The sequence below is a fragment of the Hesperophylax consimilis genome, chromosome 6 (genome assembly GCF_061612785.1).
Source record: "Hesperophylax consimilis isolate HC1 chromosome 6, BYU_Hcon_1.0, whole genome shotgun sequence".
NCBI lineage: Eukaryota > Metazoa > Arthropoda > Insecta > Trichoptera > Limnephilidae > Hesperophylax > Hesperophylax consimilis.
This window is the reverse complement of record NC_142841.1, coordinates 4,424,284-4,438,047: the sequence shown is the minus strand read 5'-3', so window position 1 is coordinate 4,438,047 and position 13,764 is coordinate 4,424,284. Positions and strand designations below refer to the sequence as shown.

At 33.5% G+C, this 13,764-nt stretch overlaps 1 protein-coding gene across 3 annotated transcripts; it reads right to left on the bottom strand.

Moving 5' to 3' along the window:
* Window positions 1-884: 884 nt before the first annotated feature.
* On the bottom strand, window positions 885-12,625 carry LOC149422853 (heat shock 70 kDa protein cognate 4-like). Of its 3 annotated transcripts, none has more exons than XM_089632745.1 (3): window positions 12,588-12,625; window positions 7,197-7,404; window positions 885-2,623 (listed from the first exon to the last, which is right to left on the bottom strand). In XM_089632745.1, the coding sequence occupies exons 2-3, from the start codon at window positions 7,402-7,404 to the stop codon at window positions 1,014-1,016; spliced, it is 1,818 nt and encodes a 605-aa protein (XP_089488871.1). In that variant the 5' UTR covers window positions 12,588-12,625; the 3' UTR covers window positions 885-1,013. The 3 variants fall into 3 exon arrangements, with proteins under 3 accessions (XP_089488871.1, XP_089488873.1, XP_089488872.1); XM_089632747.1 differs by lacking the exon at window positions 12,588-12,625 and adding an exon at window positions 11,751-11,873; XM_089632746.1 differs by lacking the exon at window positions 12,588-12,625 and adding an exon at window positions 10,545-10,643.
* Between the last annotated feature and the right edge of the window lie 1,139 nt (window positions 12,626-13,764).

Sequence of the window (13,764 nt, the reverse complement as noted above, 5' to 3'; positions counted from 1 at the left end):
AAGATCCCTAGAATACATAGCTCACACAAAATATAATCAACTACCCAACGAGATCAAATGTGCAAGTCAATGTAAAAAGACCCAAACTAACATGCTCAAACTTCAACTTATTAATGACTATCTGAAATAATAATGTTGTGTATGTCCCATCATATGTCCATTTAATACATACAACTATATGTTTCATGTAATGCGTATCATTCCCGCAATGAGTTTATTAACTCCTGGGAGTACAATGCTTTATATAATATACTATATTCAGTATTGTATACTTTTAATAAAAAATAAAAAAATAATCAAAATAAGCATAATGCAATAATGATAATAATAATAAAGTATTTTGAGATAGTTGAACATAAAGTTTTTTAATCACACCAACATGTTTTCCTAAATGTTGTAGTACAATTTAGTGTATGTGATAAAAAAAACGCGCGGAAATAACAAAATAAAGAAACAAAGTAAACTATCATTAAATAAAGTATTATTTTATAATGCCAAATAAAAGTATCTTTTTTTTAAATATAATATATAATACCAAATAGTATACACAAGAAATGAAAACCCACTAAGCTTATTTAAAATGTTTCTTGTAATGAGAGAACATCTGAGGTTCTATGTAAGGTAGGTACATCAGGGTGGACCGCCGAAGTTATTTTTATCGAATACTTCAGAGGACTCGACAGTTACGCGTTCGCATTATATCGTAATATTATGTAAAATCGACATTTAACATTTCATAAGTTTATACTTTAGTGTATTGTGTATTTGTAGTATAGAGTAAAAATAAAACCAAATATGTATTTCCTCATTGTAATCTTACCTTTAATAATACAATATATAAAAATAATAATAATAAAATTTATACAATACAACAAATTGCACTCATGACAAGTATGAAAATTTGTTTTGTGGAGCTTATTCTGATGGTAATTTAAGATGTCATATTAAGACTAGATAAGATAAGATACTTTCACTTATTTAAAATTACTGAAAGGTTAAAAAAACATTTGGTGTTAACGCTTAATATATCGACTGTACTCGGCTTCTAGGTCCTGGTGTTTTTTTTCGTACTCTTCCTTTTTAAACATCTGGTCTGAGTCCACCCAAGCAATGGTCACGTTGCATTTATCTAAAATCACTGCATGCTCACTCTCAAATAAATCGTGCTCTTTATCAATAAGGATGGCTTTGATCTTGTAGCAGTAATCCTGGAGTTTGTTCTTGGCGGTAATAGCGATTCTTATAATCTCGTCCTCTTTGCTATTCTTTTCTGCTTCGTCGATCATGCGTTTGATGGCTTTATTTGAAAGTCGGCCTCTCTCGCTTCTGATAAACAAACTCGTATTTTGTTCTGTTTTTTTAACCGTGGCAGAGGCGATGAATATTCCATTGACATCTATTGTGAATGTCACGTCTACTTTGACCTCACCGCGGGGCATAATGGGTATATTACTCACAGAGAAAAAACCCAATTGGTGGTTATCCTTAACTAAAACCCGCTCACCCTCGTACACTCCAATTTTGATGGCGGTTTGGTTTTCGTGCGCGGTCTGATAAGTTTTCGTCACTTTGGTGGGTATCGGAGTGTTGCGTTTTATGATTGTACTCATAATGCCCCCCTCGTCGTCTTTTCCCAGGGAAAGCGGGGTTACATCATAGAGTATGACGTTTGTTGAATCGTCCCCAGAGAGAATGGCGGCCTGCACTGCAGCTCCGTAGGCTACCGCTTCCTCAGGATTTATTGACTTATTCAGTTCCTTGCCATTAAAAAATTCTTGTATAAGTTTCTGAATCTTTGGAATTCGGGTAGAACCCCCAACGATCACAACTTCATCGACTTTATCTTTGTCCATATTGGCATCATTGAGACATTGGGTTATATGATGAAGGGTGGACCGAAAGAGTGCAGCGTTTAACTCCTCTAATCGAGCTCGAGTGATTAATTTTTGGTAGCTAATTCCCTCATATAAGTAGATAATCTCAATGCTCGTCTGAGTGGTTGAAGAAAGAATTCTTTTCGCTCGCTGGCATTCGGTTCTTAAGCGTTTTAGGGCTTTTTTATCGGTTGTGAGGTCTTTTTTGTACTTCATTTTAAAATCTTCCACGCAGTGGTTGACTATTTGGCTATCGAAGTCTTCACCTCCCAAATGAGTGTCTCCGCCTGTAGAAAGCACTTTAAAAATACCGCCATCAATAGTGAGAATGGTCACGTCAAAGGTTCCACCGCCTAGGTCGTATATTAGAACATTACGCTTTCCTACTTTCTCTTTCTCTAATCCATAAGCAATGGCTGCAGCTGTGGGCTCATTAATAATACGAAGGACATTAAGCCCTGCAATATTTCCTGCATCCTTGGTTGCTAATCTCTGGGAATCGTTGAAATAGGCAGGCACGGTGATGACAGCATCCTTGACAGCCATTCCGAGGTACGCCTCTGCTGTCTGCTTCATCTTTATAAGAATCATGGAGCTTATCTCTTCGGGCCAGAAAATCTGTTCGCTTCCTTTGAATGTAACTTTAATCTTTGGTACTGAGTTATCATTCACAACCTCAAAAGGCCAATGTTGAATATCTGCCTGGACATTATCGTCTTCGAATTTGCGTCCAATCAGCCGCTTAACATCTGTTGAGTAACACAAAAAAAATGTTAAAGAAAAATGAAGCCAGATAGCTAAAAAGTAGGTACATATTTATTATTAGTGCTGTTAATAATACGATAGAAAATAATAAAAAAATATTTCAATTCGTTTCCATTTATTTAATATTCCTATCGTATCTATATTTATGTAACAGGGGGAGAAGAGTTTAAAATATTGCATTTTAATAAATTGAGGAAACAAATCCATAAATACTGAGGCTCTCTCGTTCGTCTACTTGAGGCATCCCGGTCAGCACCCCTTAGAGGCCGTTATTGTAAAGTGTGGAGTCAAAATAAATCGATAATAAAAAATCAACGACGAAAAACCAAGGTTTTTCTTACTACAATTATTTAAAAATCAATCACTTTTTTATTTGACTGGGGATTGAACCTTCTCCGCAGGGACCGGCTTTTAACTCTTGTGAACTTTTAAATTTTATTTTTATGCTTCCGATTTTGTTGTCCGGGTTAAATCTTCCCCATAGGAAAAACTAAACCCTTCCACTCACTTTTCCACAAATGATCAGCTAGTCAATCAACACTATGCAAGTGCATTATATAAGTAAAATAAATACAAAACAATACAAGAACAACAACACGTCAACTCACCAGAGATCAAATGGGAAAAAAAAATTCACCGACTCCAGATATTTTCATATCAGAGGGTTCGGCTCGGTAGTACTTCTAACAGGGCCTATAAATCCTACTGATCCCTCAACATAAATATTTAAAAAATCTTTCGTTATCCTACATGTATTCAAAATGACCGACTTTTGCATCTTTATATATAATTTTTTTGATAGATCTAATACGTCTAAATTTTTAATGAGAGAGCTAGGTATAATGCCAGTAGCCGAAATAACGAATGGTAATATTTTTATAGTCTGAGAATGCCAAATTCTTTTTATTTCGTTTCCTAAATCTGTGTATTTTCTAATTTTTTCATTAACAGATTTTTGAATGTTACAGGAATTTGGAATAGCGACATCAATGATATAATTATTATACATTATTATTATTATTATTTATTGGATAATTCGTATAGCGCCGCTTTTGTGAGATATCACCTCAAGGGCGCTTTACAGTTGATGCAGGTATTACAAAAAATATAAATATTACAAAAATAGAGTGAAGTTAAGTTAAGTAAAATGAAGTATAGGAACAGGTGACACGAAGATAGAATATAGAGACTCTGCAGCAAGAATCCTAGGTGGTGAAGAAACTTGGCCAGCTGCTGCAGCGGAAGATTCCACCGCGTCCACCAACAGTGCCAGCACGAGGTTCGTCATCCGTCCAGGTATGTGTCTGCTGCTAATAAAGCGCTGATACACTATCCTCTCACAGATACCAGACCTTGGCAGCACCGCTGTGACGTTCTACGAAGATAGAAGATGGAGACTCTGCAGCAAGAATCCTAGGTGGTGAAGGAACTGGACCAGCTGCTGCAGCAAGAGAGTCCACCGCGTCCAACAACAGGGTCCAGGTATGTATCTGCTGCTAATAATAAAGCGCTGACACCTCACATAGATAAGAGACCCTGGCAGCATCGCTGTGACGTTCGGCAAGTCCATCATTTATCTCCATGTAATCCTGTTCCTGGTAATTGTTGAAGTGGTGCATTCTGCCCGCAATAAAAATCGACAGTTGGGATAATAAATTACCCTGGGCTTAATAAAAAAATAACTTGCCAGGGTCCAAACTTCCCCAGTTTCCGAGAATTACGTTGAAAACATCTGGAGTACATTTACCGATCGCCGTTCGTTTCGAATGTCCAAAATTTTTGAGCAAATTTCCGATTATTCACTTTTAAAACACTGCACTCAAATCACATATTATAAAGTTCTAAAAATTATAAAGTTTATTTTTATTTAAGTTCAAATGTTGATTGATTGATTTTAAAAATAATTTCAAAGGGATGTTGCCTCATTTTCCCTTGAAAATACTAAAAAAACACAAAGCGGTTGTAGGACGCGTTAGGACGCGTCCTGCTGCCACGAAGGGCGCTATACTTTATGTCTTAAAAAAAATGGTTTGACTGGGGATTAAATCATTCTCCACAGGGACTGACTAAACACTGAAACATAAGCCTAATCCTAATTGAATTTTTCCGAGAATTATTTCGTATATTAACTATTGTAATTTTTCATAATGTCATCCAACTTACAACAACTTTCAACAAGAAATACGAGTATGCGCGCGTGTGTGTGCGTGAGTGCCACCAAACTAGTGTGTGTGGGTGCCACCAAACTAGTGTGCGTGGGTGCCACCAAACTAACTCGAGTGATAACGAGTCTATATGCCGAGATCCAGCTCGATTGGAAGTCGGAAATTGGGTTAATTTCAAAGTGGGAAATGCGTTTCATTCATTCGAGAAAAAAACTTCTAAATTCAGATAGATGTGTTGAAAAAATAAAGAACATTTATCATTTCATCGCACGGAAAAAGTTTTCTAGAATATTTTGAAGGTTTTTATATGCGAATACATTACACAAAATGGTTGGCTATTACCAGCTGTTCATTTTTCCAATTACTTCGTTATCAGTGGGAACTTAAATAAATTTTAAAAAATAAAAACAATTTTATTATAAATGAACCATCACATTTTTTTTTTAATTTTTTCAGACCTTATGTCGGGGTTAAATCTTCCCCATAGGAAAAACTAAACCCTTCCACACACTTTTCCACAAATGATCATCTAGTCAATCCAGATTATGCAAGTGCATTATATAAGCAAAATAAATACAAAACAATACAAGAACAACACGTCAACTCACCAGAGATCAAATGGGAAAATAATTCACCGACTCCAGATATTTTCAAATCAGAGGGTTCGGCTCGGTAGAACTCCTAACAGGGCCTGTAAATCCTACTGATCCCTCAACATAAATATTTAAAAAATCTTTCGTAATCCTACATGTATTTAAAATGACTGATTTTTACATTTTTATGTATAAATTTTTTGATAGATCTAATACGCCTAAATTTTTAATGAGAGAGCTAATTAAAATATTAACATTTATTTATTGATTTCTATTCTCGTACACATATTTTACAGATGATTACGTTTTATGAAAATAATAAGTTCCAGTACTATAAAAAATGTTAATAATCAGTAACTGTATGTAAATAGGTTAGCAGTAGTGTTTTGTGAACACCTCACTAGAAGAGCCTGTGCTGAGGTGTTCGCATGTTTTAGATATAATGTGAGCGTCACAGAAGCGCTTGGGCTGCGATACTATTTTCGTCCCTCGAGAATATCATCGCTGACTTACTTGTCTTGTCTTGCTCCTATACATTTTATCTCGTTAAACAATACACAATAACAGATTAAACTATTTTTTTTTAAATTACAAATTCACTTTGTGTCGTCATTTTAATTTAAATAAAATAAATAAATTCATATGCCCCACTATTTAATCAAAATATTCGGCATGTTTCAAAGCCTTCGGTTTCTTCCTCGGGATAATGAAAATAAACAAATATAAGAAAAAGAAGTACAGACAAAAAATAACCAGTAGACAAAAATATTCCAATCAGCGGTGATTAATAGTTATCAAATATGTTTATGTAATTATTTAATTTATGAAGTACTTTTATAAATTTTCAATATACTGACGAAGGAACCATCGGTTTTGACTAATGTCGATTATTTTTTCATTAAATAGTGGTGCACATTAAGTTATTTATTTATTGAATTAATGAATGTATTCTGAATCAATCTCTTGTGAAAGATTTGCAATTCCTTTTTTTGTGTTTTTGTATTATTTTGAACTTCAATCAAACGATAATGGATGTTGTGGTACAGAAATTGTATGAAGCTCACCATATTCCTTGGTAAAAACTTGAAAACCCTCTATTTCAAATATAAAATTATGATTACAAATAAAACATATAAACCAACAACTGCAGCGTAACTAGCGCCATAGCCGTGTTCTATGAACTCTACCTTTATGGGACACACTTGCGCTATACTATCATGGCCTTTCATATCTCATGTGCCGAAATAGGCCAACCCACGAGAATATAACGAGCTTATAGCTTGGTCTGTCACAGGTATTATGGAGGACACTGTGATGCCATCTCTGGCGGCAGTATTGTATACAATGTATATTAGGTTAGAAGCAGTTAAAGCAAGTATTAAGAGTACCTCTTTTCTGATAAGGTATACATGACCTATAATGGACCTTATAATATTTGGTAAAATACAGGGTGTCCAGGGGTTAAGTGCACTAATTTCGGGAGGTGATCCTACATGATGGTAGAAGTAAAAAAGAAAACTAACTTATTACGAATTTACATTGTTTCTTTTCCCATTTAACAAATTTTTCCATAGAAGAATATTAATTTTTCCATACAAACTACTCAAAATTTCAACGTGAAAGCTACATTTAAACGTTGGAATTTCGTAAAAAGTTAGTTCTCTTTTTTACTTCTGCCATCATGTAGGATCACCTCCCGAAGTTAGTGCACTTTACCCCCGGACGCTTTGTATATAACTCATATTTTAATATAAATAAAATAAATTAGAACTTAATAAAAAAATAAGACGATTTATCACCGCATATAGTGTTGCTGTGGTTCATGTCCATCTGGTGCATGGCAGCTTCTCCCACGAGGCACTCCGTGTCCGTGAACGCCACGCACGATGGCGTGGTGCGACTGCCCTGGTCGTTGGCAATGATCTCCACCTTGCCATGCTGGTAGACCGCCACGCACGAGTTGGTGGTTCCCAGGTCAATGCCGATAGCTGGTGCCTTTGTCGCCATCTAAAAGAAGGAAGGTTCAATATGATACAAATGCATCAGGAGTGGACGTTATTGGATGGGAGATATGAGAAGAACGACGATTACAAGATTTATAACCTCTGTCATCCTGACATTAGTGTATTCTCCATGTTTGTATATTATACCTTTACAAGCGCGAGTTGAATTGCATTAATAACAGTTTCTACTATGCTTTTAGTTTTTTTTCATGTGTTCATTCTAACATTTTTATTCTGTAAAATGTTATTTTTGTTCTATTTTATGTTCTGTAAAACACCCGATCGGACGTTAAAAAGGTTTGTTAATTATAAAGGTGCCTTACAACAATCTGGTCATGTTTATTTTTATAATTATATTGACATATTTGCTTTAAATCTTTAACTTCGTTATCATACGTTATAATACTTTGATCAAACTCCATTGTACAAATTCTCGATATATCTTTCATACTTCTTCATGTTTCTCCATTTATCGCTGTTTGTAATTTAGCTATGTTCTTTAAAACACTCATCTGGCGTAATGAAGGTTTGCCAAATAGAAACATGCTTTACAACAAGGTATGTTTATTTTTAATACAACATGGTCTGTAAGTACTTTCATAGTACCTTAATTCTACTTTTCTTATTCTACTACTCTTATCATTGTATACAATTATTAAACTACTTTGTTCAACACAACTCTCTATGATAACTTGTATTGTACCTGCTTATATAGTTCATTCTCAGTTAAAGGGACTGACAGATTACGCTACACGCATCACGGCTTGGCCTATTTCAGCATATCGTTTGCCATACAATTCCTATGGAAAGGTATGTCGAGCGATATGCTGAAACAGGCATAGCCACGAGAATATAGCGCGCTTACAGCGTGGTCTGTTACAGGCTTTATTATGTTATGTACTAAAAACTTATTATAGTACATACTTCTGAACAACTTATCTATAACAACGTATGCATTTAAAAGCCTAAATAATTATTTTTATCGCATTCCTTCTGAAAAATAATTTGATTTCTGGTAAAGTAATCTATAAAATTAACGAAAACATTATGATATGAATGATTAATGCCTAAAATAGAAAAGATAAGATTGTAATATTCTGAAAATGATGATTTCTATCGATGTGTTTTATGTATATGCAACAGGTTTCTGATAAAACCGATTTAAAACTTCAAATTGAATATTATTTTTAATGATAAACCAATGTTTATAAGACAAGATTTTATGCATAGCACAAAGGATAACAAATAATTATAAGCAATAATTAGTCGCTTGAAATATCAATACAAATTGAAAATATCTGCCGAGTAAAAATAAATGGAAAAAACAGGTGGAAAAAAATATTATAAGCATTAATTGTTGATTGAGGTACTAGTACATATTGAATTATTTGGCGGGGTGGAAATAAGCCGACATAGCTCAGTGGTTCAGAGTTCCTGACCGGACATCAGAAGGGACGGTTTCAATTCCCGTTGGCGGCATTTATTTTTACTCGGGAGATATTTTCAATTTGTATTGATATTTCAGGCGACTGATTATTGCTTATAATTATTTGTTATCCTTTATGCTATGCATAAAACCTTGTCTTATAAACATTAGTTTATCATTAAAAATAATAATATTTAACAAGTCAAAATATTCCACCAACAAATGTAGATATAATATATCTCGACGCCATCTAGTGGGAATTTTAGCACCAACAAAGCTTTTCCTACAAAAATAAAGTTGGTTGTTTACAGGTGAAAAAAATTGTATAAGCAGTAATTGTTGATTGAGGTATTGAATTTTAGCCATCAGCATTAAATCAGGAATCAAGAAAGGTGTATATACTGTTATTTATAGATCACTAAACATAAGTAAATGCGACTTCTTAACATATTTTCAAAGATGGAGCAGGGAAAATTTGCAAGATGAAAATATTAACATTATAGTTGGAAATTTCAATATAAATGTTAAAGCAAATGCAGACATATACACAAAAAACTGAAATCTATTATTCAAACTGCAGGTAATTATTTAAAGATTTCACACGAATTACTAATACCTCTAAAACATTGATTGATCTGGTAATAAATTTAACCTACGTGTTAATATATTAGATAAACCTAAAATTACCGACCATAATATGATTCAAATTCAAATAAATGACAGAGAAAACTACAACTCAAGTAAAGAAACACAAGTAATAACATTTAAAAATTACAAAAGATACAATAAAGAACTCTTCATTCAGACCTTTGAGACTATTGATTGGAATGAAATAAATCAAATGGAATATAACAAAAAAGCTGACCAGATGATATTAAACATTAAAAAATCCATTGATGAAGTAGTTCCAGAACAGAAGATACGTAAAGGAAACAATAATAAATGGTTTACAAAAGAACTACCCACAATGCAGCACGATAGAGATACATTTTACAAGAGAGCACGCCTTACCAATAGTACAATGAATTGGAATAACTACAAAAAATTGATAAATAAATACTATAAAGACATAAAAAGAACGCATAGTGAGTACATAAAAAAAAAAAAAAAAAACTCGGAAGAAGGGAGTCCCAAAAGAATTTGAAAAGCACAAAAGAATTAGTACATGGCGATAACAAAGACGACATAAAAATAGTGAACTTCCCGAAAGATATAAACGAATAAAACATGGCTAATAGCTTTAATAAATATTTTATAGAAAGCATCACTCAAATTAACAAATTAATACCTAACATAGTTGTCAACCCCACAAATGATAATAACAACTCAAACAAAGAATTATTGGTCTTCAGAAAAATAACTGCAAAATATTTATTTAACATTTTAAACTAAATTAAATCAAAAAAATAGTTCAGATGGCTATTAGTTTAATAAAAGATGCTTTTCCAGTAATTGGATCTACTCTATTAAATATTATTATTCAGACAATTGAAGAGGGAAAATTTCCACAGACATGGAAACTATCTACTATTATACCGGTCCCAAAGGTTAAAAATACCAGAAAATGTGAAGAATTTCGACCAATAAACACCTTACCGAAATATGAACAGATACTTGAAGTGATAATAAAAGAACAAATATTGCAATACTTAGATGAACACAATATTTTATACGAAGAACAATCGGCATTCAGATTTAATAATTCTTGTGAAACTTACCTTAGCAATATTCTTGGATTTTCAAAGGGCATTCGGAAATATAGGTCGAGAAAGATTGATAAGAAAGCTTAAAGAAATGGGTTTCTCAACTGTAGCCACTAAATAAATAAAAAAATATAAAAATAATAATTAAAAATTAAAAATATTTGAAAGACTGAATACAGGTTACATAAATTAATAATCAATTTTCAAAACCAATGGAAAATAAATTAGGAATACCACAGGGATCAGTCCTTGGACCTCTATTGTTCATACTCTATGTTAATGACACGGTGAAAATATTTTCAAAATGTAAAGTACGACTATTTGCCGATGATACACTAATATATATATATTATATAATTGGAGAAAACTATCAAGAACTATTACATCTTTTAAATAATGAACTAGATAATGTATCACGATGGTTAAAAATAAATAGGTTAAATTAAAAAAATACATATATATGGTAATTGGTTATAAGAAGATATCCAGTCAAAGCAAAATCAAAATTGATGGTGAAAATATTGAAAATGTTACCGATATAAAATACTTAGGAGTTATAATAGATTCCAAACTCAACTTTCACAAACATGCTGAATATACCCAAAAGAAAATTGTAAAAAAATTTTTTTTTTGGAAGAAATCGCCAAAAACTGTCCGAAAAAACTGCAATCACCATTTATAGCTCCATTTTTGTTCAACATTTTAACTACTGCTCAACTATCCTTTTTCTGTGTAACGACCGAGCACAAAATAAATTCCCAAATTCTCCAAAATAGGGCAATGAGAACAATACTCAGACGAAATAGATACTCAAAAGTAAATAAAATGTTAAAGGAACTAAATTGGCTAACGGTGAAACAGATGTTGACCTTGAACACGATGATATTTGTACACAAAATAGTAAACAACCTGCTTCCCAAATATTTTTCAAATAAAATTGTATACAACAAGGACATACACACACATAAAACAAAGGACGTGCAATGAAATCAGGCTACCAAAAAAGGACAAGCCAAATACTCAGAATAGTATATTATATAAAGGGATGAAATACTATAATGCGCTCCCGGAAAACCTAAAGTCTGCCCCGGTTGGAAAGTTCAAGCTGTTGTGTAGGAGCCACTTCAAGCAAGAAAAAATATAGTATATTTATATGTAACAAATTAATTAGTAATTTGTAAACTTAAATGTACAAATTACTAAAATAAAATTAATACATACAAATACTAGTAAATATTGAATTATTTGGCGGGTCGGAAATAAGCCGACATAGCTCAGTGGTTCAGAGCACCTGACCGGACATCAGAAGGGACGGGTTCAATTCCCTTTGGTGGTATTTATTTTTACTCGGGAGATATTTTCAATTTGTATTTATATTTCAGGTCACTAATTATTGCTTATAATTATTTGTATTCAAATTGAATGTTTTTACAGGCCTACGTGTAGAAATTTTTCTAAGTAAAACTGCAAACGGCGCGTTTAACGGCCTCCGCGGTCGAGGGGTCAGGCTCTCGACTACGAATCCGTAGATCTCGAGTTCAATTCCCGGCGGCGCAAATAAAAACCGTTTTTGTTTTTCAATTTGTGTTTTATCATAATTAACTAATTAACCATTTTATATACCTAGGTATTATATTTGTGGCACATTCCGGAGTGGAAGACATGATTCAGAATTGAAATGTTATTTAAATGGCTTTGTTCGTCTTTGGTGACCAGATTTGAATAGGCACTCACCTTCCTCTTCCCGTCTCCTTCCTCTCACTGCTACCTTCAGCCTCACAAGATACAGAATTAGGGAAGCCAACTGGCACCGGCTAACAATACGGTTTAGTAAAAGTAAAGAGAATAACTAATAATTATGCCTTGCGGAATGCACTCATTATGTTATTATCCGTAAATGGGACGGTACTTGTAATTTGTACTACAAAAACAAGGTTTCTGTAACAAATTATTAATCCCAAAGCTCTTTTGAGATGCACGAAATGACGCTTTAGGAATATTACGAAAACATTATTTTGGGACGTAAAATTATTCATAAAAAAAAATATATTTGCCCACGCATCGACCTCCGGCTTGCAAGTCGAGAGCCTCACCCATCGTCCACGAAGGCCGTCAATTATGTATTTATTTAATTTAATTAATGCAATACTGATTTAAAAAAGAACGTTTTAATTTTTAAAAATTAATAAAACTTACTGTATGTTATGGTATTTCAACAACTGTGGCTTACATTTATAATGTTCGTTACTTATAAGAACAAATTATCAGTACTGACACTTATCTTTAAAAAATGTTTATGATATAGGACAGGGCTTCCCAAACTTTTTTCAACTGTGACGCCCTTGGGAAGTTGCCATATTTTTGCGACGCCCCCCCCCCCCCCCCCCCCCCCCCGGGTGACTAAAAATCTAAGCCCCCCGCCGCTCATTTGTACCAAGCGTAGTATTTTGAAGCCCCCCCCCCCCATAACAATATATGATCAAATATTAAATATTTCAAGATCCCTCTTCCATAGAAGCATTAGTGGCTGGAAGAGGAGTGTACATTGTTTTATTACAATAAGTAAGTAATTAAAAATAAAATGATTTTAAACTTATTTGAAGTGAGTTATTCTTAAGATTAATTCAATTGGAAACATTTTTATTTTTTGTAAGTTTGTCTTTAAAATATGTTTTCACAGTGTTTATTATTTGGATGTTATCATTAATGTTATGTCATTGATGGAACGATATTCTCGCTATAAAGATTGCCTCACGACGCGACGCCCCTGGGATGATCCCGCGGCGCCCCGGGGCGTCGGCGTCGCGACTCACAGTTAGGGAAGCCCTGATATAGGATTAGATAAAAAAAACAACATTTCTATTGAGTATGAGTATATACGAAGGTATACAAATACCTACAATAATGTATCGGTGATTCAATCAAATATTTATTTATATCTTGAAAGAATTGAGATTATATTATACGGACAAAATATGTATTCACATTGCGTACGTGTGTACTAGCGCATACAAATAATTCATCATTCTCCCTTTTTGCCTTTTTGAAATAATGGCATACAGAGGTATGGGCCAAAAAGGACCCTTTCTCTTCCATCATGATTTTAATTTATGGTTGTTGAAAATAGATGTAACTAAGCGTTTGTGAAAAAAATATTTTCAATGAAACTTATGATGTGTTTGGAGTGGGACTTCGAAGAAATTCGAAAAATTGACGGAGATAGATCATTTTATGT